Genomic DNA, 25,939 nt, shown 5'->3' on the forward strand with positions numbered 1-25,939 from the left:
CACGTCCGGCGGCCACGCGGCCCGGAAGCGCTCTCCGGGCCCCGCCTCCCCGGAGCCGCCGGCCGTGCTGGGGCCGCAGGTACCGGAGCAGAGCGGGGCGGATGGGAGACCTGCGGGGCGAGCGGGGATCGCTCGGTCTCTTGCGGGGCGGCGCGGCGCGGCCTGCCCGGGGTGATGTGGGCCCGCGGACGGAAGCGGGGCCGGTGCTGCGGGCCGAGCCGGGCCGTTGGGGCGGAGCAGAGACCCTGCCCCAAAGTCCGGGCTGCTCTCCAGACGCTTTGTTAGTAAAGTGAGCAGCGTTTGGAGTGCGGTCAGCGAACCCCCGCACAGTGTTGCACTGCCAGTCCGAAGGTGGTGCCGATCGGGGATCGGGATAACACGGTGCTTTTCTAGCATGGATATTATCTGGGAGTATTGGCAGACCTGGGAAAGCCCGAGTTAGTGGAGGAACACTGAGTTTGATCTTGAGTTTTGCTGTTTGTTGACGTCCACATCATGCATCAGATGGTTTTATTGACAGTGCACCGATAACAGTTACAGTTACTGTAAATATTGTTGTACATCTGCTGCTCACAGATCCTGACTGAAAATGAATAAAGACAAGCAAGCTGATGAAGATGATGATGACAACGAGCTGTTCGAAGACTTCACGGAGCATTTTAACCAACTTGAGCTGCTGGAGACGCACAGGCATTTGATTCCTGTAGGAACTCAGAGCTGTTGGTCAGGACAGTCTGATGATGACGATGATGAGCAAGAAAGAAGCGAGGAATGGTACGAAATGCAAGAAAAGAAAATGGAAAAAAATCCAGAGAAATTGCTACTCTGGGCAGCTGAAAACAATCGGGTAAGGTACTTGCTCTGTTCATATGTATCATTTACAAGAATGTTCTTTTGAGCATACATTTATAATCTCATCCAGAAACAAAAATTTACCTCCTTTCTTTCTCTGAGCTGTTTTGATCTGGTTTTGCGAGCCACTGTATGTAAAACATCCCCCTTTGTAGCCGACACACACTAAAACATCTCTGGATCCACTGGCTTTTAGAACAAAATTTTGATTTCAGTTCAAAGTTCAAGTAATAGCACTTTGCTTTAACTTCTATAAACTGAAAGCATTCTAGGCTCTTCAAGGCAAATAAGCCTTTTAACTGGGGTGGAGAGTATCTGAAATTTTTTTGTTTCAGAAGCTCCATATGCAGATAACAAATGACTATTTTTATATATTTTTATGGAATAAAACCCTTCAACTTTATTGTTGAAAGTGAGGAAGAGATGACCAAGATTCCTTTTTTTGTAGCTGACTACACCCATGTGTACATTTATTTTTGTTAGTTGCCTTACTTACACACAAAAGCTCTATCTGCAGTTCTGTGGAGGTACATATGTCTTCACAGTAAAGAGGGGAGGCGAAGAGGTGTAAGGGAAGGTACTCCTAAAGGTATATGATGTTCATGCTGTGGCTCTTTAAAACAACCCATGCAAAACAAATGAAAAAACCACAAAATCCTCCATCCTAGTAACAATAATTGGATTCATTTTAAAATCCCTTGTTACACTTAAGTGCTTTTGACTCTGACAGAAATTGCTTTTCCATAAAGCTTCAGGACCATGAAAGCCATACATCTTGTTTCGTAGAATCACGTGAAGTTCCCTGTTTTCTTTAAACAGCTGAGTACTGTGAAGAGGCTCCTGACGGAAAAGCTGGCTCCAGTGAATGCTCGTGATGAAGATCAGTACACTCCTCTCCATCGAGCTGCCTACAGCGGGCACTTGGATGTTGCACACGAATTGGTGGCCCAAGGGGCCGATGTTCACGCACAGACCGTGGATGGCTGGACGCCCCTGCACAGCGCCTGCAAGTGGAACAACACCAGAGTGGCTGCATTCCTGCTCCAGCAGGGCGCAGACATCAACGCACAGACAAATGGTCTGCTGACACCCCTGCACATTGCTGCAGGAAACAAAAACAGCAGGGAAACCCTTGAACTCCTGCTGATGAACCGCTATGTGAAGCCAGACTTGAAAAACAACTTGGATGAAACTGCCCTTGACATTGCAAGGAGGACTGATATATATCACTACCTTTTTGAAATTGTAGAAGACTGCATAAATGCAGTGTCCCCATAAAAGCTTGTGAATGTGAGGTTCTCTGCCTCTTTCTTGTTAGTGTTCTGCATGCCCATCGGTGGTGGTCTGTCTCTTTCAATGAGGTTTTAATGTAAGATACTTCAGTATTCTCCTCAGGCAAAATGTCACTTCCTGCAGCGCAGCCCAGTGGTCACGCTCGTACTTTGAAGCGTTACTGCTGTTAGTCAAGGTAGTCAGAAAGTCTCAGTAATTTCTGTGAGTTTCCATTGAATTAGTGCAGATTTGCAGAGGCCTTTGTAAGTTGTCTCTAGTGTCAAAGCAGGAGGGAAAACTGGAATATTTACTTGATGTGGAAAAATTCTGGCTTGGTTATGCAGAGTTTATTACAGCTCACTTGAAAATTATTTTTTGAGAAATTTTAACTTTTTTAAAACTGCATGAAAGCTCAGAATGAATGTAACTTATTTGGGTGATACACAAAATGTTAAATGAACCTGATGTAAGGCTTATTATAAAATAAAATATTTGACCCAAAGTATTTTGTCATATTTTTAATTGAAAGCCCATTTATCAATGCAATTGCCTGCTCGTAAATCAAATGCATTATTCATAGGATAAGAAAGTAGTTTTGGTTTATTTTTTTTTCCTGGTGCTTTTCAAGGAAGTGACTTTCTATCAACATCCTGTTTACTTTTCCCTTGCAATTAAGTTGCCTAAAAACTTAATGGCAAGAATGTGGCATTAGTTGGAAAAAATGAGCCGCAACCATGTGAGAATAAACAACCAGCATACTGTTGTGTTTGATTTAGTTACAGCTTATTTAGTATTTCTCTCTCAGTTTTGAGTTAGTACACTAAAATTTCCCTGTGGTAAGGGCATGCTGTATGATTTTCAACTTCAACTTTACTATCTGTAATTTAGAAGTGGAGAAAGTTGCTTCTCTGTTAAACAAATTGACCTGAAAATTGAATGTAAGAGCTGAAGTACTGTCACTATGAGAGCTGTAATAAACACTTCACTGTCCCATGCAGATGCCTTACTGAGTGATCCCAGGCTCCTTCCACTAAAACATATGAAGCACAATTGTAGCAGTAGCAGCAGCAGCAGCAGTAGGTTTGGGTTATGTTGGCCCGCAGTTGGTGCTCTGATCAAGCTACTGTGGAGGGTGTCTCAGTAACCTGCCTTTTAGAAGCAGTGTGTAATGTTCAACACTTGTTAGATAACGAAGCACAACCTCTAAGCTATGAATGGTATAAGATGATTTTAATGGCTATTATCTTTCAAAGTTTGGTTCCAGAACATCTGTGGAAGATCAATATACCTTGAAATGCATCAACAAATAACAGAGATGTGGATTTCAAGGCCACCTCAGTCCAATAAGCAATGTCTGAAGATGCCTCCTTTTATGACCAAGCAGTACTTTTGAGTATCAGTAGATCTGCATCTAAACTGGACTCTGTCATTCTTCCCCTCAGTCCGGCATTGCCTCGGGCGAGGGTGACACAGCATCCTTCCGTGGTGACAGCCCACAGGGGTACAGAGTTCGTGATCTGCGTGCCCCGCTCCTGTGGCCATGATGAGTGGCACAAATGAGCAGCTCTTACTGGTACCCAGAGCCGTCCCCCACCCCGTGCGCCGAGCGGCGGCCAGGGCCTGCTGTCCCTGGGGCTGGCGGCTGCCGCACCCTGCCTCGGGGCCGCCTCGGTCCCTCGGGAGCGGGCAGCCGCCGAGGCGCAGCCCCGACGTGGCGGCCCCGCCTGCCGGGCAGCCTGGCAGCCCCCGCGGCAGCAGCCCGGCCCAGCCATGAGGGCGCGGCGGCGGCGGCCATGAGGGCGGCGGGCCCGCAGGTGCCCGCGGCGGCGGCCGGGGAGCCGGGCAGCGAGGCCCGCGGCGAGCAGCCCCGTGAGCACGGCCGTCCCCGGTCCCCGGCCGCCCCTGCCCCACCCCGCGGTGTCCCCTCGGGAGCAGAGCCGTTCCCCGCGGCTCCTCACTGATGTCCCCCAGCACCGCGGCAGGGCTGCGAGTAGCGCGCTGGCTGGCAGAGACTGCCCTGGTGCCTTGGGGTGCCCGCATCCCTCTTCAGCGCCTTGGAGACTTCTGCAGCAAGGACATCTTGGGTGCCTCTCCATCCACGGCCCTTGCCTGGGGATGTCTGCCATGGGGAGGCACAGTGGCTGTCTCCCCGAGTGCCCTGGGGTGACTTTGATTACCAGCACACCCCATCTGGGTGTACCCACCAGGGTCCTGTCCTGTACCATCCTCGTATCCTGAGGAATTGCTCGATGTCGGGGAGAAGGGCCAGACTGAACACTATCATATATTTGTAAATGATTGGGTTCACAGTGTGTTGAAGACAGATGCAGAGCAGCATAACTTGACTTTGCACTCAGCAAAGCATGTCAGCATTCAGGGGTTTTACAATAACTGGTTGTTTTGTACTATGTTTTACTAACAGGCCAGAAATGTGTGCATGTGGAGCTACCTAGGAGAGTTAAAGAAATACTTGAGGAGCACCTTCATTTTGAGAAAGAAGAATGCAATGTTAAACATCCAGCTGCAGGTACTCCTCTTTATCAGCAAATGGCAAGTGTTTGTCAGGACAAGTGATTGTTTTGAGGAACTATAGCAAAATTGTTATTATGAAAAAACTAACCCAGAACATTTATGTAATAGCATGCAAAACATTTAGAAGCAGTAGAATTGCATATAGTCTTTATTACTCTTCTTTTTTTTTGGTCAGAAATTATGAGACTAGAGAGAACATGGATAATTCTATATGATCTATCAGTTTAATAAAACAGAAACAATTGCTAAGCAGTAGGGAGGTTTCATTACCTTTTTCTTTGAAAGAAGTGCTGTAGTTATTAGAATACTGTTTCTCTTGTGTAGGATTGAAACCCAATTCTAAACTCACTCAAAATGAATTTAAAACAGTTGGATTCACAGAAGAAAGTGTACATAAATTAGCTGATGTAATCAGTACCCAGTAGACGTAAAGCCCCTTTGAGCCTGCAACTCTTATTACTGTGATTAGCCTCTGTAGGGAATTACTTAGGTAGCCTCTGTTTGTAGCAAGCAGAGGAAAAAAGGCACTTTGGACATTCTTTTGACCTGTCCTAGATACCTGTCATTGCACGTGTCATGCTCTAAAAGTGCCTGTTATTTTCCTGTTGACTGAAAAGGGATTCTGAACACAGAGCTGAATTGCAGATGTTAACACTGGTCTGCTCAATCCGCTCATGTGCCTAAACCTACTGAGAGCTGAACACAATTATTTTTTCTGCATCCATCTGCCAATGGATCAAAATTGTCTGGAATATTTCAGTCTGGTTGAATAAATGGATGCTACCTTGTATGTTCTCGTGACTTTTGAGGAGTCTCCCAAAGAAATGTGTGTTACAAAGGCTTAAAGTACTAAAGATAATATAGAAACACTACACAAATATTTATTACAGGACTGTATAATATGGATCTATAGCAAGCTCAGTACAGAAATTATATGTATAGCATAATGATATAGGCATAGCATAACAATGATAAATGATAAATATGATAAATACAGATAGATGCTGGTGTACAGATTATTCAGTGAGTACTGAATTCCTTTTTCAGCTGTTTGGAGAATTAGAAATGCTTACTAAGTGACCTGGCCTCTGATAGACAGCAGTTGTCAGGTTGGATGGTTACCTATTTACATAGTTTAGACTACTAAAGTATATTGTTTAAAATAAATTAGATGCCAGTAAATTGTAACCTTTCCACAAAATAAATTAACTTTTTATTTTGTTCTGGTGGTGATGGCTTTGGTTTTTTGTTAGTTTGGTGTGGTTTGGTTTTTTTGGGATGGGTGTTGTTGTTTTCTGTATTTTTTATGAGGGCATTTGCTATTCCAGAATGACCAAAAAAGGATGCTGGATGCATCAGTGGTATTACTGCGGTTTCTTATATGTTATAGACAAGCTATATCTTGCTTCAGTTAGGAGCCTGAGTAGTCCTAAGGTGTTCTACAAACAGTAGAGAGCATTGTGGACCTTTAGCAATCTGAATTGCTCTCTAAATACGTCAATCTCTTTTCATTAACTATGGAAGAATATTATGGTGTTGTATTATATTAATTCCAGAACAAGCTGAAGTAATCAGTTATAAAGCTATTCTTTTGCCAAATTGTTAACAGTGGCTCTGGAAGGCGTTTGGAATGTGAAAAACAATTTCTCCATTAGAAGCCTGAAACCAGTGTCACGGAACAGAAAGGATTTACTTTTACAGCCTCAGTTCTACTCAAGACATGCAAGAATGAAAAGTAAGAGTCAATAATAAGAAACTTTTACTATAATACTTCATTTTTAAGTTGCAGGGCATCTTTCTGCAGAGTTAACCCATTTCTTCCTTTAGTAAGTAGGCAACAGACTTCAAAATCTTTGCATAAGAAATCTGTTCAGGACTGCTGTGTTGAATCACCTTATTTCATATTCTGAAACCTTTCGTAAATGTGTGGAATAATCACTTGTTTCCTACTGATAGATGGTGAGTGTTGGTTTCATGTTCATTATGAACCTTACTGTTCTTAGTGTCCAACCTTAAGAAATTCAATTGTTTGGAAAAGCACTCCTCCAGCACACCTCCTGAAAAGAGCTTGATCTAGGTATTCTTTCAGGCATTTTAGTATTTGCCTGCAATGGTCAGCTGGTGCTCTGGGAAATGCTCTCTTTACAGGCTGTGGAGTGTGGCTTTTGTGGAGCAGACCTGTTCTTCACAGATTTTAGTATAGTGTGTGCCTACATTCTCTCCTAACCTAACTCTTTTCCAACCCTAACGAAACAGAGTTTGTTAGCTTGTAAAAGGAATATTTTTAGTGCCATGAGCTTGCAGAATATATGAACTCAGCATATTTTGTCATTACATGAAGCTCCTCCCCACATTCTCGGGGGATAGTGGTTTAAAAATACAGGAAGCTGCATGCGTATCATCATCTTGTGAGATCAGGAGATAGTGGCATCTTACAAGAGCAACATGGATTAAGTTAATACTGGTATAAGAAGTGTTTCACTAGTACAGCCTTCTGCCAAGCTGCCTTTACTTTAGAGTTACTACTTGTAGGAGCACTTCAGTTATAGAGCAGACCTAACAACTATAGAATGATTCAGAGTTTTGAGATGTTGGCATCATTTTAAAGCTCATGTACCTCAGGCTTTTAGTGAAGGCAAGCAGAGTTTTCAAAGATCATGATCTTCTCCATTTCCTGTTAAGAACCATGAAGAAAGAAGAGCTTTAAAACAAGGCAGTTTATTCAGATTTATGTAGGTGCTGAAAATCTGTTGATTTTCCTTTGGGAATTTGGATGTACCTTCATTCTTAGGGACTACTGCTAGAGACAAGTGTTTCTCTCCTCACTAGCTATGCTGCCTGTTTTGCAGTGGGCGGGCAGACATCGTGAGAGAAGAGGTGGCAGAAAAGATACATAATGGGAGAAACACTGGGAGCAATCTGGCTTCAGCTCCTATATTCACCAAACCAGCTCCATTCACTCACTGTTTTCTGTGTAAGGATCTGGGGAAGAAAGGAGGCACTAGTGGGGAGCAGGCTACAGAAATGGACAAAAGGGAAGAGACATTTCTAGAAAGAAGGTGAGCCCACTGTGTTTAGTGCCAGAAGGACAGGAACTAGTGAAAGGAAAAGGAAGAAGCACTGATAAGGGGAATGAAAGAGGAGACATACGGAAAGTTAGAAATTCCTGAAGGAAACAGAAAAGAGGAGAATACAGTTCAGCAACACAGAGATAGAAACTGTAAAAAATGAGGGGAAAATATGCAAGAGATATAAATAGAAGAGAGAAAAAGAAAAAAATATATATTCATATTGCTGAACTAACTTAAGTTAATGCATTTTTGCTTCTTCCTTTTACTGCCTTTCCCTAAAAGTGACCAGTGGTTTGGAGGGCTCACTATGTGGTGTCTCATCCATCCTTAGAGCAGATGTTGTCTTTTTTACATATAGCTGAATGTCAGTGCTGTGAAGACCTGAGCCTGCTTTGATGTGTCAAATCAAACATCAGCATAATTAGGTACCTTTGGAAATGTAGATCTGTATTTATAGGATTTTGAATTAAGTTCTGCTTGAATATGGAGCTATTTCCTTTTTGTTGTTTTATTCATATCTTCATGCTACTTTTTAATCTGGTAAGTAGCTGAATCTGATCCATATTTCCACCAGTGATGAAGATGTCACAATCCAAAGATTACAAGACATTCTTGCTGACAAATGTGCAACTGTGAAAGTCAACATTTTCATAGTCTTCTCTTTTTCAAAGGGATTCTAAGTTCCAGCAGGTGATTGTAATATAATTGAAGAGATGCCTTATAATGCTTTAGGCTGAGTTCATCCATTAAACTGAGCATTTCAGAAGGCAAGAGTTCATGATTTGGTATCTAGCCTGATTTAATGAAAGTTTAGCATAAATAAGATTCTCTCTATATAAGAGCTATCATAGTATCAAAGAACCACAGAGACATCATGGAACCTGAAATAACTTGCCATTCTCACTCTTAAACCATTATTACAGTGAGGTAACACCAAATGAATATTACTTTGCTTTGTATTATCATGCCACTTACGAAACAAATGTGGATCCTTCTAGGTACTGCATAAAACCAGAAAAGAAATGGGGTCCTCCAGAGGCTGTTTCACCATGGACTCCCGTGTGCTGCAGGGGCACAGCTGGCTCACCATGGTCTTCCCCACAGGCTGCTCTGGCTCCTGGAACATCTCCTGCCTCTCCTTCTCCACTGACCTTGGTGTCTGCAGGGTTGTTCTTACATATTCTCACTCCTCTCTTCTCTGGCTGCAATTGCTTCTGTGCAGTAACTTTTTCCTTCTGAAATTTGTTATCCCAGAGGCACTACCACCACTGCTAATTGGTGCAGTCTTGGTTAGCAGCAGATCTGTCTTGGAGCCAGATGGTATTGGCTCTGTTGGACAAGGAGGAAGCTTCTAGAACTTCTCGCCGAAGCCACCCCTGTAGTCACCACCCTGCTATCATAACCTTGCTTCAAAGGTGGAGATGGGATTTGTTTCTGGGGCTCTCAGTTTCTCAGGAAGTATCTATAACACACTAAATATTTTTAAAAAGGAAGTCTCAGTGACAACTTTATGAAAGTGGATTTTGATTTCCTTTGGGTTTTTTTACATTTATCTGTGAATTAAATTAGATGTTTGTTCTTTGATTGTCTGGAACTCTTCTCTGACATTAAAAGCTTGATTTTTTTTTGTATCAGTGAGAACAGATAAAAGAAAAACCAAAACCAAAACAGCCCCTCAGTTGGCTTCAAGTCAACTTTTTTCAGTGTTTCCATTTGACTTCTAAATGAAAAAAACTATTGGCACTGAATATTGTACCTGAGGCACTAGAGGAGTAGCTCCTTTTGAAAATACTGCTCCCACTTTTTAGATGCAAATTTGATCATGAATCACACAATAACATTGGAAAAACACTGAATTTTCAGAGGCTTTGATTAGGCTTGTTGCATCTTGCTTCTGCTTCATTTTATTTTTATCCTACTCCCCTCTCCTTGCTTTCTCATGCTCTTTCATAATCACGTTTTAAAGTTTTCCAAATGAAAATACTTTCTGGCTCTATCTTGGATTCCTTCACTAGCTCAGGTTTGGTGCACCATTTGGTGCACATTTTTTCCCTCTTCCTTTTTTTGCGACCTTCTACAAGAGAAATTCCTGTTAGACCTCTTCCACTGAATATATTACCTCAATTATGAGGCTTGGGTAATTCTTACCTAGTCTGATATATTCATGTTCATGACCTTTTTATTTGTCTCCTCTTTTATCTGAATAAAACATAGCAATTTAAAAAAATACCATATTGTGTAATATTAATAGTATTAATATTACTGTGATATTTATAATATCTTTATAATATTTCATTAAATAGGGTGTTGGGTAATTTCAATTAACTGTGCTCACATTTTATCCTAGTGACTTTTTACTGTCTAACTGTTCAGCTCTCCTTTTCTCCTTTTCTCCTTTTCTATTTTATTATTTCATTGCCAAACTCAACACTACTGTTTTGAAAGACAATTGTTATCATTGCTTATAGGATTACATCATTGCATGTATTAGTAACAGTGATTAAACAGTTACATTTTTCCAAGGCTACATCTACATTATTAAGTAATAAAGCACAACAGGAGGGGGTCAAGTTATTAAAGCAGTTGGTATTGAGAGCCCCATAACTCGATTATATGTGGTTTAGGAAATTTACTTCAAATTAGGGCTAGGTTTGTCTCCTGGAGTGAGATATGGCCCTGATCCCTGATGTTCAAAGATGTCCAAAGAGAAGTTTTGCCACATATCCTCACCCTCTGTCCTGGGAGACGCTCACTGGGTAAAATGAGAGCATCAGTGCTGGTTGCACATCACTGTCTCTTTCCACTGTGGCTGCATAAGATGAAGTCCAGTGCTCAAAAAACCTAAGGAAGATTGAAATTACTGATACCTGCTAACAAATATCCAGAGAGCCAAATTCTGGCTTTCTGGTACCCACACGTGTCTAAGTGTCTGAGGATCGTGTGGGACTGCTAGGAAAATTTTCTGCTCTGATTTTGCCTGTGGTCTACACTGGCGAACAACAAAGTTGTGTGTTTCCATGGAAGATTGAGGAGTGTCCTGGACAGGATCCTTCATTCACAGTGTGCACAGCACATTTGTTCATGCCTGTGCCTTGACCTGGAAATATCAACTTCACATGGTTTTAATCCAACATTGCTCACAGTCACAAGTGTAGCTGGGCAGAATATTTTAACATTGCCTTTGCTGCATATGCAGAAACATGAGTTTGTCTGTCCAGAAACTGTTCAGGCATCAACTTTCAACTGAATCTTTTATCTCTGGTTGTATTTCTGAATTTTAAACTTCCAAGCAGAAAGATCATGATCCTAAATATGAAACACTAGGTAATCAAATTACAGGCATTTAAACTTCATGCTGAAATACGAAGTGTGCAATTTATACAGAACAAAACTTTCATCACTCCTTTTCATACAGAATTTATGTTCTTACTTGGCAAAACTTGCATTGAAACCACGGGGACTATTTATGAAGAAGGAACTTCAGCATCATTCTTAGTGTCATTTTGGTACCAGACAGCATCCTGCTATGCTTTGAACCTGATCACAGTTTCTTAGGATGAAAAACTCCACAAGGTTTCCCCAGCTGACAGAATGTCTGGGTTGATAGATGTGACTGAAAACACAACCATGTCTTGCAGTACCTTTTAAACTGCATTTGTAAAACAGTTGACAAATAGCTTCAAAGACTTTTCTAGGCTTAAATATTTCTGAAGTGTGACAAAACAGAGTGAGTCAGAGTAGAGGAGGAAGCCAGTTGGGAAGTTCCAGACGAAAATATTTCCTGCTGTTAGAGATGGCAAATATTCAACCTTCAAATAAGCAAAATATTTTTTATTTTGCAACAGCTTCATTACTAACATACAGCATTTTATTTTAAATTCCTGACTATCAGCAACATGAGAACTTGCTGTGGTTTCCATGGAGCAGTTAAAGCACTCCCAAGTTGCATATACAGTGCCAAGAAGTCTGTGTGGTCCTTAGTCCATGGGGCTATCTCCTGGGCTGGTTTATTTCCAAAGCAGACAAAACTAGATGTGCTCCCTGTGGGAGGTCTTCAGGCATCTGGCAACACTGCTCAGCCTTCATCGTGTTGTACTTCTCAGTGATGTCCATGGAGTTTTCCCCGAGTCAGAGTGAACAAAATCGCTTGACAAAATGCTGCCAGCACAGAGTAGCTGATGTGATCGTGCCATGGACATGCTGTGTCTTATGGCAGAAATGAGGCAAACTGAAGTTTATATAGGTTACTGCCAGGCTGGTATTTATTCTCTAGACAAGAAATGAGACATTAAAAAGGGGATAGAAACATCTCACCTACACACAGATCTGAGGACATCTGACTTCTAACCTTGGTCCTGACACTGAGGTCGCTCCCTGTATCCCTCACTCTACAGCAACACATCACATCTGGCTTTTAAATTTACTACACCAAGGTTTCTAGGAGGTTGCTAGACTTGTAGATGAAGGCACATCTATCATTACTTTCAGTAGTGACTATGTTGAATATCCAATTAAAAATGTGTTTCTGTTATTTTTCATATCGTGAGGGTTTGAAGACAGCAGCAACAAAGCAGTCAGATCTGTAATTTGTAAAAATTCTAAAATATGTCTTAAATATACATTTCATCTTGCTCTAGATATAAATTCTAAAAAGATTTGTGAACTAGTGGACTACATACAACATGTAAATATAATATATTTAGTTTCCACAGAGCCAGGTGTAACATGAAGATGAATTTAAGGTATTACTCATAGAAACAATTTAGGCTACTGTCCTCTCATCTTGAAATGATTAAATTCTTATTTGCTATAATAAACCAAATATCGTTATAATTCTGGGTATCTATGTTGTGTATACAACCACAACTTACTGTGGATTTCAGTAATAGCTTTTTTTAAGATGCAGTGTAGATGTTGTGTTTAGGAATGTTTAGCTGATGTTGTGTTGAGGAACACAGAAATCCATGTTTTGATTTTATGCTAAATAATTCAACAGATTTGTCTCTGTATAACAATAGTCTTAATATGGATGCCATTGCAGTGTGGATGAAAGTCACACTGAAGTTTCCCTGTGAGATGGCAAAAAAATCAAAAGTAACTAGGCAACTCTTGCTATGAATTGTCACAATGGAAGGTGGTTTTTTTTTTGGTCTTTCAAATTTGTCACTATTTGGCTTATAAAGATTTCCATGTTAAGCTGTCCTGAAACATTTAATAAATGCTGAATTAATGCAAACATTTTTGTTGACTTACCATAGGCAGGGTCAGGCCTTACATCATCAATGTAACTGGTCAGGCTTTGGATTTGGAATGCTTAGCAGCAAATCTTCAAGCAATGGAAATGAAAACATGACTAGATAAAGACGCCTCTAAAGTCACGTATCAATGCTGAAAGCTCCTGAAGGAAAATAAGAACTGTCATTGCAGCTGATATGATCAAATTTATTGAGTGAATCAGAATTCCACGGAAGTCAATTGAGCTCTCCCACTCACTTTCACAAGTCCCAGGTTTCTCATATTATCTGAAAGAATGTCTGAATAAACAAAATAACTAACAGTTGCGTGTTGTGTTCATTTTATGTAGTGTTCCGTGTATCAGGTGGGCTCTGGATTGAATCTACGCACAGCTTAAGGCTTCACAGGATTTTACTCTCCTTGGTATTGCATTTCTGTATTTTTTTTTCCAGTTTTCTACTGTAGTAAAGTAACTTTCCCATATTCCCATTTTGTGACTAAAATCAGTGTTATTTATCAAGAGAGGCTCTAGCGCCGGCAATGATTCACCTCATCCACTAGGGTGGACTAGTGTTCCTTGGAGATTCCTTCCAACCAATGCTGTATGGTGAAGCGCAGGCAGCCAGATACCAACTCCAGCCACAGCTGTTGGCATTTCTTATACTTTATGAGTGCTTGCAGCATGGATTATGGAAGTACTATGTACATAGTATGTAAGGACTATGTACATAGCTCAAGTACCATTTGGACTATGTACAATGGGTTTATGAATGTACATAACTTAGTTACTAACCTAACAGCACCCTCACACACAACTGTGCTTTATTTTTTAGAGTCAACAGGCCTGAATCACTTTTCTTACTAATACAGAGTCAAGTCGTAGCGCCTTGATGTATGTGGTATGTAAAATCTATGCTGAAATCCAAACAGTCAGTGAGAATTTATGCCTGGTGTAACTCTGCTGCCTTCCGTACATATATATGAGAGGACCTTGATTCTACAGTTGTTGGATATGAGCATGTGCAATGTCAGAGCTGGAAACTCGTCCAGTTCTGTACAAACACTGTTAGAACTGTGTGAGTCAAGAACCTCTCAGTTCACTGAAGCAAATTACTTAGGAAAAAAGTTTTGAGTCTATGTGATGTACTTTTTCATAGCAACTCTGTGAAACAGAGCTGGAAAAAATAATTTTCTGGTAACCATAAGGTTTTGTAGTTTTTAAATAATTGTGAGATTTTAAAGTAAATATGTATGATTATAAGAAAGCTGTAAAGGAGCAAAAAGAATCCTCTTTTACAAATTCTTTTCCTTTAGTTTTCCAAATGGTTAATCCTCCTAGAGGTGCTTGAAACTGATTGAATTTGACAGGAATTCAAAGCTACTGTGGCAGCTGTCACTTCTTTTTTTTTCTTTCTTTTTTTTTCCTAAATAAGTGACTTATTCAAATGTGAGGAGGAAGGAGCAGCGGAGACAGCATGTGATGAACTGACCGCAGACCCCATTCCCCATCCTCCTGTGCCGCTGTTGGGGAGGAGGCAGAGAAATTGTGAAAGAAGTTGAGCCTAGGAAGATGGGAAGGGTGGGGAGAAGGTGCTTTTCAGTTTTGGTTTGATTTCCTATCACCCTACTGTGATTTGATTTGCAATAAATAATTTCCCCAAATCGGTTTTGTTTTGCCCGTGACGGTAATTGGTGAGTTCTCTCTCCCTGTCCTTATGTCGACCAGAGAGCCTTTCGTTAAATTTTCTCTCCTCTGCCTTGCTGATGAAGGCAGTGACAAATCGGCTGTGATAAACACCCAGCACCAAGCCAGGGTCAACCCACCAGAGGTGCCAGGGTGCGGGCGCCCTGAGACCCCTTGTGAGCGTCCCCACAACCCTTCCCGTGCGTGCTGGGGCCTGGGCTCTCGCAGGGGATCCCTCCCGAGTGCGGGGACACAAACTCCTTCTGCGGCCCCGAGTCGGGCATGAGCAACAGAGCGGCCCGGGGCGGGCGTCACCTGCACCGTCACCCCGGCTGCCGTGGCGGTGCCGCCGCACCGGGGAGGGGCGAGGCCGCGAAACCCCGCCGGGCACCCGAGCACGGCTCTCCCCGAGGGCGGAGCGGCAGCGGCCGCGGCGGGCGGGGCAAGGCGGCACCCAGGGGCGGGGGGCGGCACTCGGGCCGGGAGGCGGAGGGCTGAGGACTGGCCGGCATGGCCGGGAGGGGGGGCGGTGGCACCGGCACCTCCCCGCCGCCGGGGCCGGGGGTGGGGGCAGAGCGGCGGCGGCGGCAGCAGCCCCAGCCCCAGGATGCGCTGCCCGGCCCCGGCGCCGCCGGTGCCCTGCGAGGGCCAGAGCGGCGTCAGCGGGCGGCAGGGATGGATGCGGCCCCGCGGCGCTGCCCCAGCTGCTACTGGCGGCGGTGGCGGCGGCGGCTGCGCGGGCGGCGGTGGGCGCTGGCGGCCGGGCTGCTGGGCGTCGCCGCGGCGCTCGTCCTGTACTCGGCGCTGCCCGAGCCGGCCCGGGCGGACGGCGAGGCGGTGACCGTGCTGCTGTGGTGGGAGCCCTTCGGCCGCCCGCGGCGCTTGCCCGACTGCCGGCGGCGCTACAACATCAGCGGCTGCCGCCTCAGCGCCGACCGCAGCCGGTTCGGCGAGGCGCAGGCGGTGCTGTTCCACCACCGCGACCTGGCGCGGCACGGCGCCCAGGGGCTGCCCCGCGGGTTCCCGCCGCGGCCCCCGCGGCAGCGCTGGGTGTGGATGAACTTCGAGTCGCCGTCGCACTCGCCCGGCCTGCGGGGGCTGGCCGGGCTCTTCAACTGGACCATGTCCTACCGCCGCGACTCCGACGTATTCGTGCCCTACGGGTACCTCTACGTCCCGCCGGCGCCCCGGCCCTTCGTCCTGCCCCGCAAGACACGGCTGGTGGCCTGGGTCATCAGCAACTGGAACGAGGAGCACGCCCGGGTGCGCTACTACCGCCAGCTGAAGGAGCACCTGCCCATCGACGTGTACGGGGCGCGGGGGCTGGCGCTGGCCGAGGGCGGCCTGGTGGAGACCGTCTCAGCCTACAAGTTCTACCTGGCTTTCGAGAACTCCCAGCACACCGACTACATCACTGAGAAGCTCTGGAGAAACGCCTTCTCCGCCAGCGCCGTGCCCGTCGTCCTGGGACCCCGCAGGGCCAACTACGAGCGCTTCATTCCCCCCGACTCCTTCATCCACGTTGACGACTTCCCCAGCCCCCGGCTACTGGCCACCTACCTGAAATTCCTCGATAAAAACAAACCAAACTACAGGCGGTACTTTGCCTGGAGGAAGAAGTACGAAGTCCACGTCACCTCGTTCTGGGATGAGCATTTCTGCAAGGTCTGCGAGACTGTTCGGGCAGCTGGGAATCAAATCAAGACTGTTCGAAATCTGGCCAGCTGGTTTGAAAGCTGATGTTCCTGGCGGGTGAGGCTTGCCTGGACAGCCTGGGCCGGCGTCAAGGTGTAGGGGACGATGGGTCTTACAGAGATCGGTAGCCAAGGTAGTCGGTATTAGCCACAGAAGACTGGCATCAGTGAGAGAAGCGTACAGGTACAGGAAAACAAGCTGTGAAAAGCCTACAAAAGGAAGATTTTTATTAAGGAGAAAATTATGGAAGTACAAAGAGACATTATGCCAGATGATTCCTAAAGAGCAAAGTTAAATTTCCAAATGTTGTACAGTTACAGAACTTTTAAAGTTCTGCACAGCTCAACATAAATATCCGATGCCAAGTTCTTCAGCCGTACAGCTGAAACCAATTTAGGCGGCTATGACAACTTCCTGGACCGTGAAACTTTCCTCTGCTCACAGAGGATACATGATCAGTGCTGGTTTTCTGTGATACTAAAACAAAAATGAATGTTTTTAATTGATTTTTATGCGTGTGAAAACTATTTACAGTTCTGAGCCGCAGGTGTTGAATGTAAGAATGTAATGATACAGTAGCACATTTTAGCAATGCTTGAAATTAGCAGCCTGCTAATAATGCTTTGAACCAAATAAGTGTTTCATTTAGGAAAAAGCATATGGAGAATCTGAGTGGACAAACAGCTCACATGATGTAGGGTATTTCTGCTACTACCTGCTGAAACCATAGGCAAGTTTATCATGTATGAAAGTAGAGAAGAGCTTTAAGTACAGGAAAAGACAGACTGTAGGGAAAAAATTTGGAACACTTCCACCCTCCCTTTATTCAGGAATTAGAATATGTTTACAGGTATCTGCATGTTTTTCTCTGCAAAATTATTGCCATACAGGGAAATGCAGGGAAAGGCTCAGAATGGCAGGGGTTTTATTACGGTATTGAGTATATACACAGAAAGGCTAACTTATTTCTCAAGTATCAGTAGACAGTGCCATTGTGTAGCAACTGTTTTTGGTTTATGGCATGCATTTTTAAAAATTCTGCTGGGGGACAGACTAGTCAGAATGCTGTTTTGTTTTTTGCAAAATAATTATTACCAAAAAACCCCCAAACTCCCAAATCACTCCCATTCAAAAAGAAAATTACGGTAGAGAATAAGATCTATGCTGTTGGTAAAATACAGATTGTGTGAGGAAAGAATATAAAAAGGGAAGGATTTACTATTTTCTTTTCCTTTGGTTTTGAGGTCCTTTTTTAGCTCAATCTTTTAATCCATAAATAGGTTCTTAAGGTTGAACTTCCTTTGCCCAATGCCTGTCAGGAACATTTACAGTAGTTATTCCCTTTTAGACTCCCACATTTTGCTGGAGACATCCTAGCAGTCGATGTGTTGGTACTTTTTGGTTACATGTAATCTTGCTCAGTGAAAGCCAGAAAGAAACTTCAGTTACAATTCCACATCCTTGCCAAGCTGAGCCTCCCTGTCTTTTGCAGCTATGAAGTTTGGTGGCAAAAAAATTACAACCTACAAGAGACCTGCCCAAATGAATAAGGTATTCATTCTGCTCCTTTTGAAGGAGCTGGATAATCCATGGAGTTACTTGGCAACTTCATTCAGAATAAAATCATGGGCACAGAACAGGTGGGAAAAGAACAAAGTCAGTTGCAAATAAAAGATGGGCATCAGAACAGGCGACTTCACTGGCATTTGTGAGTCATATTTAGGTTAGGAAAGGATTAGATTTGATTTAAGCAGTATGGGATGTTGGATGAGTGTTTTTAAAATGTATGAGCTGGCAGTTTACTGTGATTTATTTCTGGTTAGATGTTCCCCATGATTAGGTAAGCATGGAACCAAGGATTATTGGAAAAAAACTAATAATAATGAAGTTCATTAATAATTTGCGTAGTTTTACCAGTTCAGATCTTGCAGGCTTCTGCAATTATTCCCTTCTGCTTTTGTGCAAGGAGGGATGGTTGAAAGTACTTGATGAACCTTTCTGTTGTCAGTGCCAGAGTTGCTGTAGAATATTTATTGGGAAGGGAGTGAAAACAGTCTGTGCAATGCAGGGTGTAGTAGGGATGGTTCCTAATGCTGCACTTTCACTTCAAGAGGTATAAAGTGATCTAAAGTAAAATTTAAAGTGTTTAAAGTAAAAGTGTGTTCGTCATGGCATGGTCATTTATTTCTCTACCAGTGGTTGCTATTCCCATAACACTGGGTTTGATATTTTTAGAACTCTAATTTAGGTGTTGCATTAACAGTAATACCTAAGTGTTGGGATGATAGGTTCTCTCTCTCCCTTTGAATTTATAGTATCTTTTTTTCTGTTCAGTTTTTATCACAGTTCATATAACTGTATACAAAAAACCAATCTTAAAAGTGATGAAATAATATTTAAGATTACACTACTTTTTACCAGTCTGATGAAACTAGTGCATTTTTTTCAGTCCTCCTAATTTTTTTAGCATTTAATGAAAGTTTCCAGGCACACAGTTCCTCTGTGTAATTATTAGTAATGCCACGGGCAGATCATCAGGCTACAGGAGCACGGGAATTTCCAGGGATCGCAAACATTAATTTTTTTTCTCAGCCTCTCTAAAAAAAAAGAGTTGAAGTCTTTGGTGAAATATTTTTGTAAAATTCAGAAAAGAGCTGCAAAGCAATTAAAGCATCATATTTGTATAAAGTGATCAGAATTGCACAGTATTTGTAAATTGTGCATTGAGGGTTTTCAAGAACTGTATGGTGAAAACTGCAGATTTGTAGTAATTATTGCAGAGCACTTGCACTGGGAGAAGAGAAGCCTTTTATAATTTCATCATTCTTACATGGGTGTTGCAAACTTGTCACTTTCTATTTGGGAAGAAACTCAGCCCAGGCCTAGAAGTGCTGAAGTCAGTATTACAATATCTCTGTAAATCTCTGGTTTTTGGCTCATCCACACCACGAGCTAGTAGTGTACTGTTACAGGCAGAGGACCAGCTTTTGTAATGCACTTTGTAGAGCTCCAGTTCAATGATAAATATAAAGCTTGCCTGAGCGAATTGGTTTGTACATTGGGTACCAGACTCCACAAGGCATTGCAGATGACGTATACAACCCAGTTGTAAAAACGGGGGAAGTTATTTTCTATTTTAAGTAGAAAAGTTTCCTTGAATACATTTTGAAAAAGTTTTTATTCCATGCCTTAAAATATTGGGGTAGAGGGAGAGAAAGGAAGATCATTATCTTCTGGGTTTTATAAGGAGAAGAATTACCATTACTTTTTGATTATGATGTAAATGGAATGGAGAATTATGTGATCCCTCAAATTGCATATTGTATCTCAGGGAATTTTATATTGTAAGCTGTCTTGATCTTTATAGAATGAAGTAACTTTATATTAATTATATAGATTGACAATAAAATTAAAGCAAGTAGTGCAAAACAACCCTATTTTTTATTCTGTTGCCTGTGTTATGAAGGCTGTAGAAAACTGCTTTTTAAAGAGAATGAATGTCTTTTAATGTTTGTTTAATAAATAAAAGTGGCTGATTGTTCTCAAAGTAGTCAGACCATCTGAGGTGAGGCATGAAACCTGGTTCTGCCAGGAGAAAAATATTTTCATAGGAGAGGCTGTGCCGAGTTATTTTCTATATGAAAAGATGCATTTATTGAACTTGGGTGTTGGAAAAATGTCATTTCAAACAAAATCAAAAAACAGACTTTCTCTTGACCTAGAGAGAATTTGAATGTGGTTGGATTCTTTTGCCCCCCTTAAATTTCAAAATGAGACTATGTTTATTTTGGTGTTCAGCATGTAGTGCTACATATACCTTTTCAGCTACAGCTTTTTTCATGGTTGTTCATGGTTGTCTTCAACTGAGCAACAAAAGATCAAGGGCCAAAAGCTCTTTTCCCTAAGCTCATGTTAATGCTGATTGCTGCACAAGTGATGGCTTACCTCTCTCTTTACTCATCTTCTGAGCAGCTTGGTGCACAGTACTGAGAAAGCATTTCTGAAAATTCCGGCCCAGCCAGGATGGGGGCAGAGCTACAGTCCTTGCTTTTCCCCTAAGGTGATTGATGTTGTATCATTATCACATTTAACTTTTGTAAGTACCACTTAAACTGACTGCTTGCTTACTCCTACCTGAGGAGGGAAACATTTTTTTGCTCATTTTCCAGATGGCACTGAACACTGGATTGGGGAAACTGGTGTAAATATTTTTCTGACAAATATTGGGTACCATTTGTTCAAGCTTGTTTGGTGACTCTTAAGCGAGTTATGCCTGATTAAGCTCACACAGCTTTCTTTCCAGCAGTCATATAAAATGGTGTTTGTTTTAAGAGAGTAAATAACCCTTTGTAGGGCCCACAGAGCTGACTCAATCTAAAATCTGTTGATGAGAACACAGTGTCTTAATGTGAATTTAAGTGGTATTTAACTAAAGATAACTCAGGATCCAAGTGTAACAGCCTGTTTTTAATAAGTAAAAAAACCTCATTATTTGAATAACTTGCCTGTAACCAGTGTGGTTTATGTAACCAACTCAGTTAAACGATTTGCATAATTATGTATTTTCTTCTGTGTGGTCATTTTAAAAGCAATACGCAAGGCCAGAATTTCTATGTCTTCTTTGCATTCTGCAGATTTTTTTTTTTAATGATCTTGAGCTAAATACTTAAGCTTAATTTTGACACAATGACAGCTGTTCCCAAGAGTCTCACCCCAAAGATTATCTGAGATAAAAAAGTTGAAGCCTGTTTTTCAGGAGTGCTTTGAGAGCTGCAGGGATTTCTCACTGCTGGCAGTAAGGTGCTCAATGTGTTCAGGAAGCATTGAGAAGCTATGACCCCCTTTTAAATGAAAAATTTTCTCTAAAGGAGTACATACTTTTCAGAATTCCTTCAATGATATTAGGTCCTTATAATTGCATGGGTTTAATTTTTGCAACAGAGTTAAAACTGGACTTTATTTTGGGAATGCTCAATATTTTAATAATATTCTTTTGATAACTCTGAAAAATGGTCTCAAATTTGGAACTTCAATTTTTCTCTATTTGTCAAAACATATTTTGAAGTTAATCAGCCCACAGGTTGGCTGTATGCATTTGGAAGAAAATTCAGCATTTGCATCCTTGAATTTGCCGTTGATGTAAAACACACTGTAGATATTTTGGATTATGAGAAGCTCAGTCCAGGAAAACACAGAGCACTAGGAATGCCCAAGCTGTGGCCTACTATGGCTCCGAGATCCTGATCACATGAGTGCCTGTGACTGCAAATTGGCCATCTTGCTTTTGAGCAGAAGGCAGAAAGATAATTGCAAATAGAAAGCATAGATTATGGGATTGTGAATGTATTTTGGTGCATTTATAATGCTGCCAAATAACTTTGTGTTGTATAAAGATGATTGATTTATTTGAAGCAAGCACAAAAACACTACATGAAATACAGCAAGTATTGGATACAGCAAAGCTGGATTCAAAATGGAAAAATGATACGGAAATCTGAAAAAAAAAAGAAAAAACCATGCAATTGTGGGAAAGCATGGATAGACATTTCAAATTGTTAACTAGGAACAAACAGAGAATGTTCTCAGAACTGCTGAGTCTAGCCCAAATTGAAACCAGAAAACATAGGTTCAGAGTCATGCTGGTGCTCATGCTTACATCTACTTTGAATAGGAATGGCCTCCTGAAATTAAGGCAGAGCTCTGAACATTTTTATTCCCCTTCCAGTCCCAAGTGTATGTTTTGCTTGCCTTGTTGCTGGTTTCCCTTCTCTGTCAATCACATGTTGCTCCTCAAATGTGCACAGACCTGAGGCTTTAATGGCTTCTCACTTGAGAGAGGGAGAGCTAAAAAGAGGTAAGTTAATACATGGATGTTTGCTGAGAATTTTGGTTGCATTTTGCAAGAGTCCTGGGGTAAGTGCAAGTAAGCAGTAGAGGCTGAATACAAAACCAAGAAGCATGTTTTATGGCAGTATCTTGTTGGAGACCCCAGCCTGGTCTGAAACATCTCACCAGATTTTAAAGGTGAGACTTTTTGCTGTAAGTTTTCTATTAGCATTGAAGATTATTGTATTATGTGTCCCCAGGTAGTCCCACTGTTGTATTATCTCAGAATCATGGAATCACAGAGATGGACTATGAACACAGACACTTCATTCAGTATGTCTGTGCTGTGAAAAAAGTTGTCAGGTTAATTAGAGCAGAATCTGTCCTGATTTCCGGCTCTGATAAAGCATATTAATGAGAATCCTTAATGAAAAAAACCAGATTCACCACACTTTCTGTTACAGTGTCTGTGGTGAGGAATGCCTTCTGTGCTGCTTTTACAGTTGAGTAATTTTTGTTGCTACTACTAAGGCATTTATTAAAATGAGGATTAATCCACAGGAGTTGTTGAGTTTTTAGTAAAAAATTTTTATGGGACTTCTGATACAGAGGAGATGAAATCTGGTCTCCTGCTCAGAGTCAAGGAGAGAGGAAGACCTGTGTTCTTATAATAGCTCTGCTTCATGGTGGGCTGCAGATCACTGAGAAGCAAAGGTGGGATACCACTAACAACTGTTTTGTGAGGAGTGGTTTGAAGTCCAATGAACACCTCAAAATCATCTTCTTACCCCATTCAAGTTGCTGACAAATCCTGCCCCAGCCCTTGCAGCAGGATTGTGCAGGGCTTTGGAGATGTTACCCAGGTCTGCTCTCTAGTGGGTGGCAGCACTGGGGTAGCTGAGACATAGTGATGGGAGGATTCTGGTCCACACAGCCCGTGCAGTACATGGGCAGATGCTGAAGGCATCTTGGGGCATCTTTGGTTGCTTCTGACTACTGGCTTAGGGCATTCTGGAGCAGCCCCAAGGCACCATCACTGCCGCTAATATGAGTGAGTAGCAGACCTGGGCTTGACTCCATGTGGGAGATGGAGAAGATAAACAAATGTCACCAAGGTGGTGGGGTTTTTTTAAAGTTACTGAAGTATTTTGAACCCCACTGCCTAAAGCATTTGAGAAATGCAAGGAACTTCACAACAGAACACAAAAGGAGACCCTCTTGCTCACAGGCACAGACTTTGCCATAGTCTGAGAATGTTCCCATGGCTAAAAGATGCAGAAACAAGCCATAAGCTTTTTCCCATGTAAGCAGCCTGAAGAGGGCAGAAGAAAACAAGGCTGTAAAAGAAATACGTTAGTTGAAAAGTTCACAACAGCCCGTGAGGGTGACTGGCAGCCCCAGTGACCTGACCTGGACAGGGGCTAGGGGAGGTTTCCTCTTGGATTTCACATCTGGGAGTAACTTTACCCTGAGCATAGAAGCAAGATACATGATCCTTTCAGCTGGGTTGGGTATCATCAGTAGGGCACTGAGGAACAAGTTAAGGTACCTCTCCAGTGTTTCAGAAGAAACTCACTCCTCCTCTTGTAGGTGTGTGAGGCAGAGGCATAAACTGCATTCCTTGCACTGGTTACTGACTTGTGACATATTGTGGGAAAAATCTTTTTCCCAACATTGCCTCAAGGATAGAAGTGGTTTTAGCCAACCTTTTTTTATAACCAATGGCCTTAGAACTTGACAAGCTCTCAACAACTGTCCAATCTCTCCAGCTGGTTTAGTTATGGACTCTTTAAACAGTGTCTGCTGGCTGTGGGACAGCTAGACATGCTATTTAGGCATCTGAATGAGCTTTTTACAGTTTAAAATGCTTGATTTCTTCCTGCTGTAGTGGTTGATGTGTTTCCCTGTCACATTTCTGCTGTGGATGAACTTCCACATCTTGCTCTCATTTCCCTCTTGATGCACTGCTGGCCAGCTCAGCTACTTGGGCAGGTTAACCTGGTCTGGTGGGTTTTGATACTTAACAGAAAAGCAGCATCATGAAACAACAGGTATGTATGTTGTTTTCTATTTTGGTGGCCTTTTGGGATTGTGGGTAATCAGGCTGGGGACTGTAGTTGGGCAGAGAAGGAAGGTGAAATGAAGAACTGAATGATGCATCTTCTTGCTTTAACTAAAGCTAATTATACGCAAAGAACATAAAAGCTTCTAGAAGATAAATGTCTCTAAAAGCCATATTGAGGAAATTCTTTCTATTTGCCCCGTAATGTTCCCCATGACAGTGGTAGAAATGGGGATGGAGAAATCTCCATTTCTAATTTTCTGAACAGCTGCTTCTCTGCAAATTCAGGTTTGGTCCTTGGCTGCCTCAGAGCACTCCTTCATCTTGTGCCATAGCTTGTTCACCTGCTTGATCCCACTGAACTGCGAGGGGATCTGGACTGTTTTAACCTGCCCTTGAGGCCATCTGCTTTCCTCTGGCAGATGTGTAGGGCCCAGAGGGGACAGTAAGCTCTGTGTGTGAGTGCTGGCATCTCAGATCCCATGCTCACAGCTACCTGGGGGATGCAGAGACAGACCTGACCGTACTGTTCAGCTCCTCCCACGTCTCCCTATGCCCCTGCATCTTGTGGCTTGTCTAAATACTTGAGCAGTGTTACTTGTGGCTACGCTGGCTCTGCACAGAAAAGCCAGGAGTACAACAGCAGATCATATCTTGGCCCCACATCCTCAATCAGGCCCACAAGCCAAACCCACAAAATACCCACCTGGGTATCTCTAGGTGCACCTTTTATGAGGCATCGGACACTTCAGAAAGACTGTTATCTAGGCCATATCCTGTGTGTTTTCTCATTAATAACTTCATTTCTTTTGCAATGCTACTTTAAGAAGGCACAGTGTTATACTGGCCAAAGGGAAAGTACTCTCCTTTTTTTCCCCCCCCTGATGTTAACTACTGGAGTATGTGCAGGCTGCCAAAAAATTCTGGTTGCTTGGCATATTGTTCAGCCCCATGCTGCTTGCATTGTTCTGTCAACATCCCCATATCCTGTGGATTTCACACGTGGTTTTGGAGTATATAGAGTGTCATCAGCTCTTACGCAAATTTCTGCTTCTTATTGGTCTAGACCACAGTATGTGCTATGAAGCCAGCAATTGGAGCAAGACTTTTAAAAATAGATTAAGTTTCTCTATGTTATGTCCATCTCTCTTGGGCTAGATTGGGATCTGTGTTTTAAATCATGCTGGGACAGTACACTTACTGCACTGGTGTACTATGCTCTGCTACTTTTGCATATCTAGCACAGTCTAGCAGCTTTAATGCTGCCACAAAAATATGTGCAAATGAGAAAACAAATAGAAGAGATTTCATCAGTTCAGATTAAACTGTCTCTGTAACCCTTAGGTTAAAACTTAAGAATGAAGGGGGTAATTTCAAATGGTTTATCTGAAGTTACATAAATAAAAGGCAACTTTGGGACTGGGAACCTGTTATCTCGTCTTAGAGTGAGTCATGGTCACTTCCAAGTAGCAGTCTGAATCTGACCCTTTCAGCTTCAAGACAGACTGGATGAGAGCCCATATGCTAAGTCAGGATTGATTTGACAGAATACAAGTCAGAGGTGGACAACAAATTTAATCACTTGCTCATTTTTGCTGCTCTTCAGATAAAACCAGAGATCCTAACCAGTGCTTATTTATTTTCAGCTCTGATGTGTCATATTGATGCATATGTGGATTCCTTATGACCCAACTACAGACTTCAGTCTGA

At 42.6% G+C, this 25,939-nt stretch overlaps 2 protein-coding genes and 1 non-coding gene across 3 annotated transcripts; all 3 read left to right on the forward strand.

Annotated features, from left to right (window-relative positions):
* Nucleotides 1-5: 5 nt before the first annotated feature.
* Nucleotides 6-3,119, forward strand: ANKRD49 (ankyrin repeat domain 49). Its single transcript, XM_039563505.1, has 3 exons — nt 6-79; nt 577-847; nt 1,672-3,119. Exons 2-3 carry the CDS (start codon nt 590-592, stop codon nt 2,128-2,130), a joined length of 717 nt encoding a protein of 238 aa, XP_039419439.1. The 5' UTR covers nt 6-79; nt 577-589; the 3' UTR covers nt 2,131-3,119.
* A 3,187-nt stretch (nt 3,120-6,306) lies between these two features.
* LOC104690120 lies at nt 6,307-14,611 on the forward strand. Its single transcript, XR_005603858.1, has 3 exons — nt 6,307-6,391; nt 13,796-13,861; nt 14,396-14,611. It is a non-coding gene; the product is annotated as an uncharacterized LOC104690120 (transcript).
* A 710-nt stretch (nt 14,612-15,321) lies between these two features.
* Nucleotides 15,322-20,899, forward strand: FUT4 (fucosyltransferase 4). The gene has a single exon (XM_010400681.4). It carries the CDS (start codon nt 15,322-15,324, stop codon nt 16,384-16,386), a length of 1,065 nt encoding a protein of 354 aa, XP_010398983.3. The 3' UTR covers nt 16,387-20,899.
* Nucleotides 20,900-25,939: the final 5,040 nt, after the last annotated feature.

Source organism: Corvus cornix, chromosome 1, assembly GCF_000738735.6.
Source record: "Corvus cornix cornix isolate S_Up_H32 chromosome 1, ASM73873v5, whole genome shotgun sequence".
In the NCBI taxonomy this organism is placed as follows: Eukaryota; Metazoa; Chordata; class Aves; order Passeriformes; family Corvidae; genus Corvus; species Corvus cornix.

Coding starts and splice junctions, on each gene's coding strand:
- ANKRD49 (XM_039563505.1), top strand. CDS start 590: ATGAATAAAGACAAGCAAGCTGATGAAGATGATGATGACAACGAGCTG. Junction 848..1,671: donor GGGCAGCTGAAAACAATCGG/GTAAGGTACTTG, acceptor TTCTTTAAACAG/CTGAGTACTGTGAAGAGGCT.
- FUT4 (XM_010400681.4), top strand. CDS start 15,322: ATGGATGCGGCCCCGCGGCGCTGCCCCAGCTGCTACTGGCGGCGGTGG.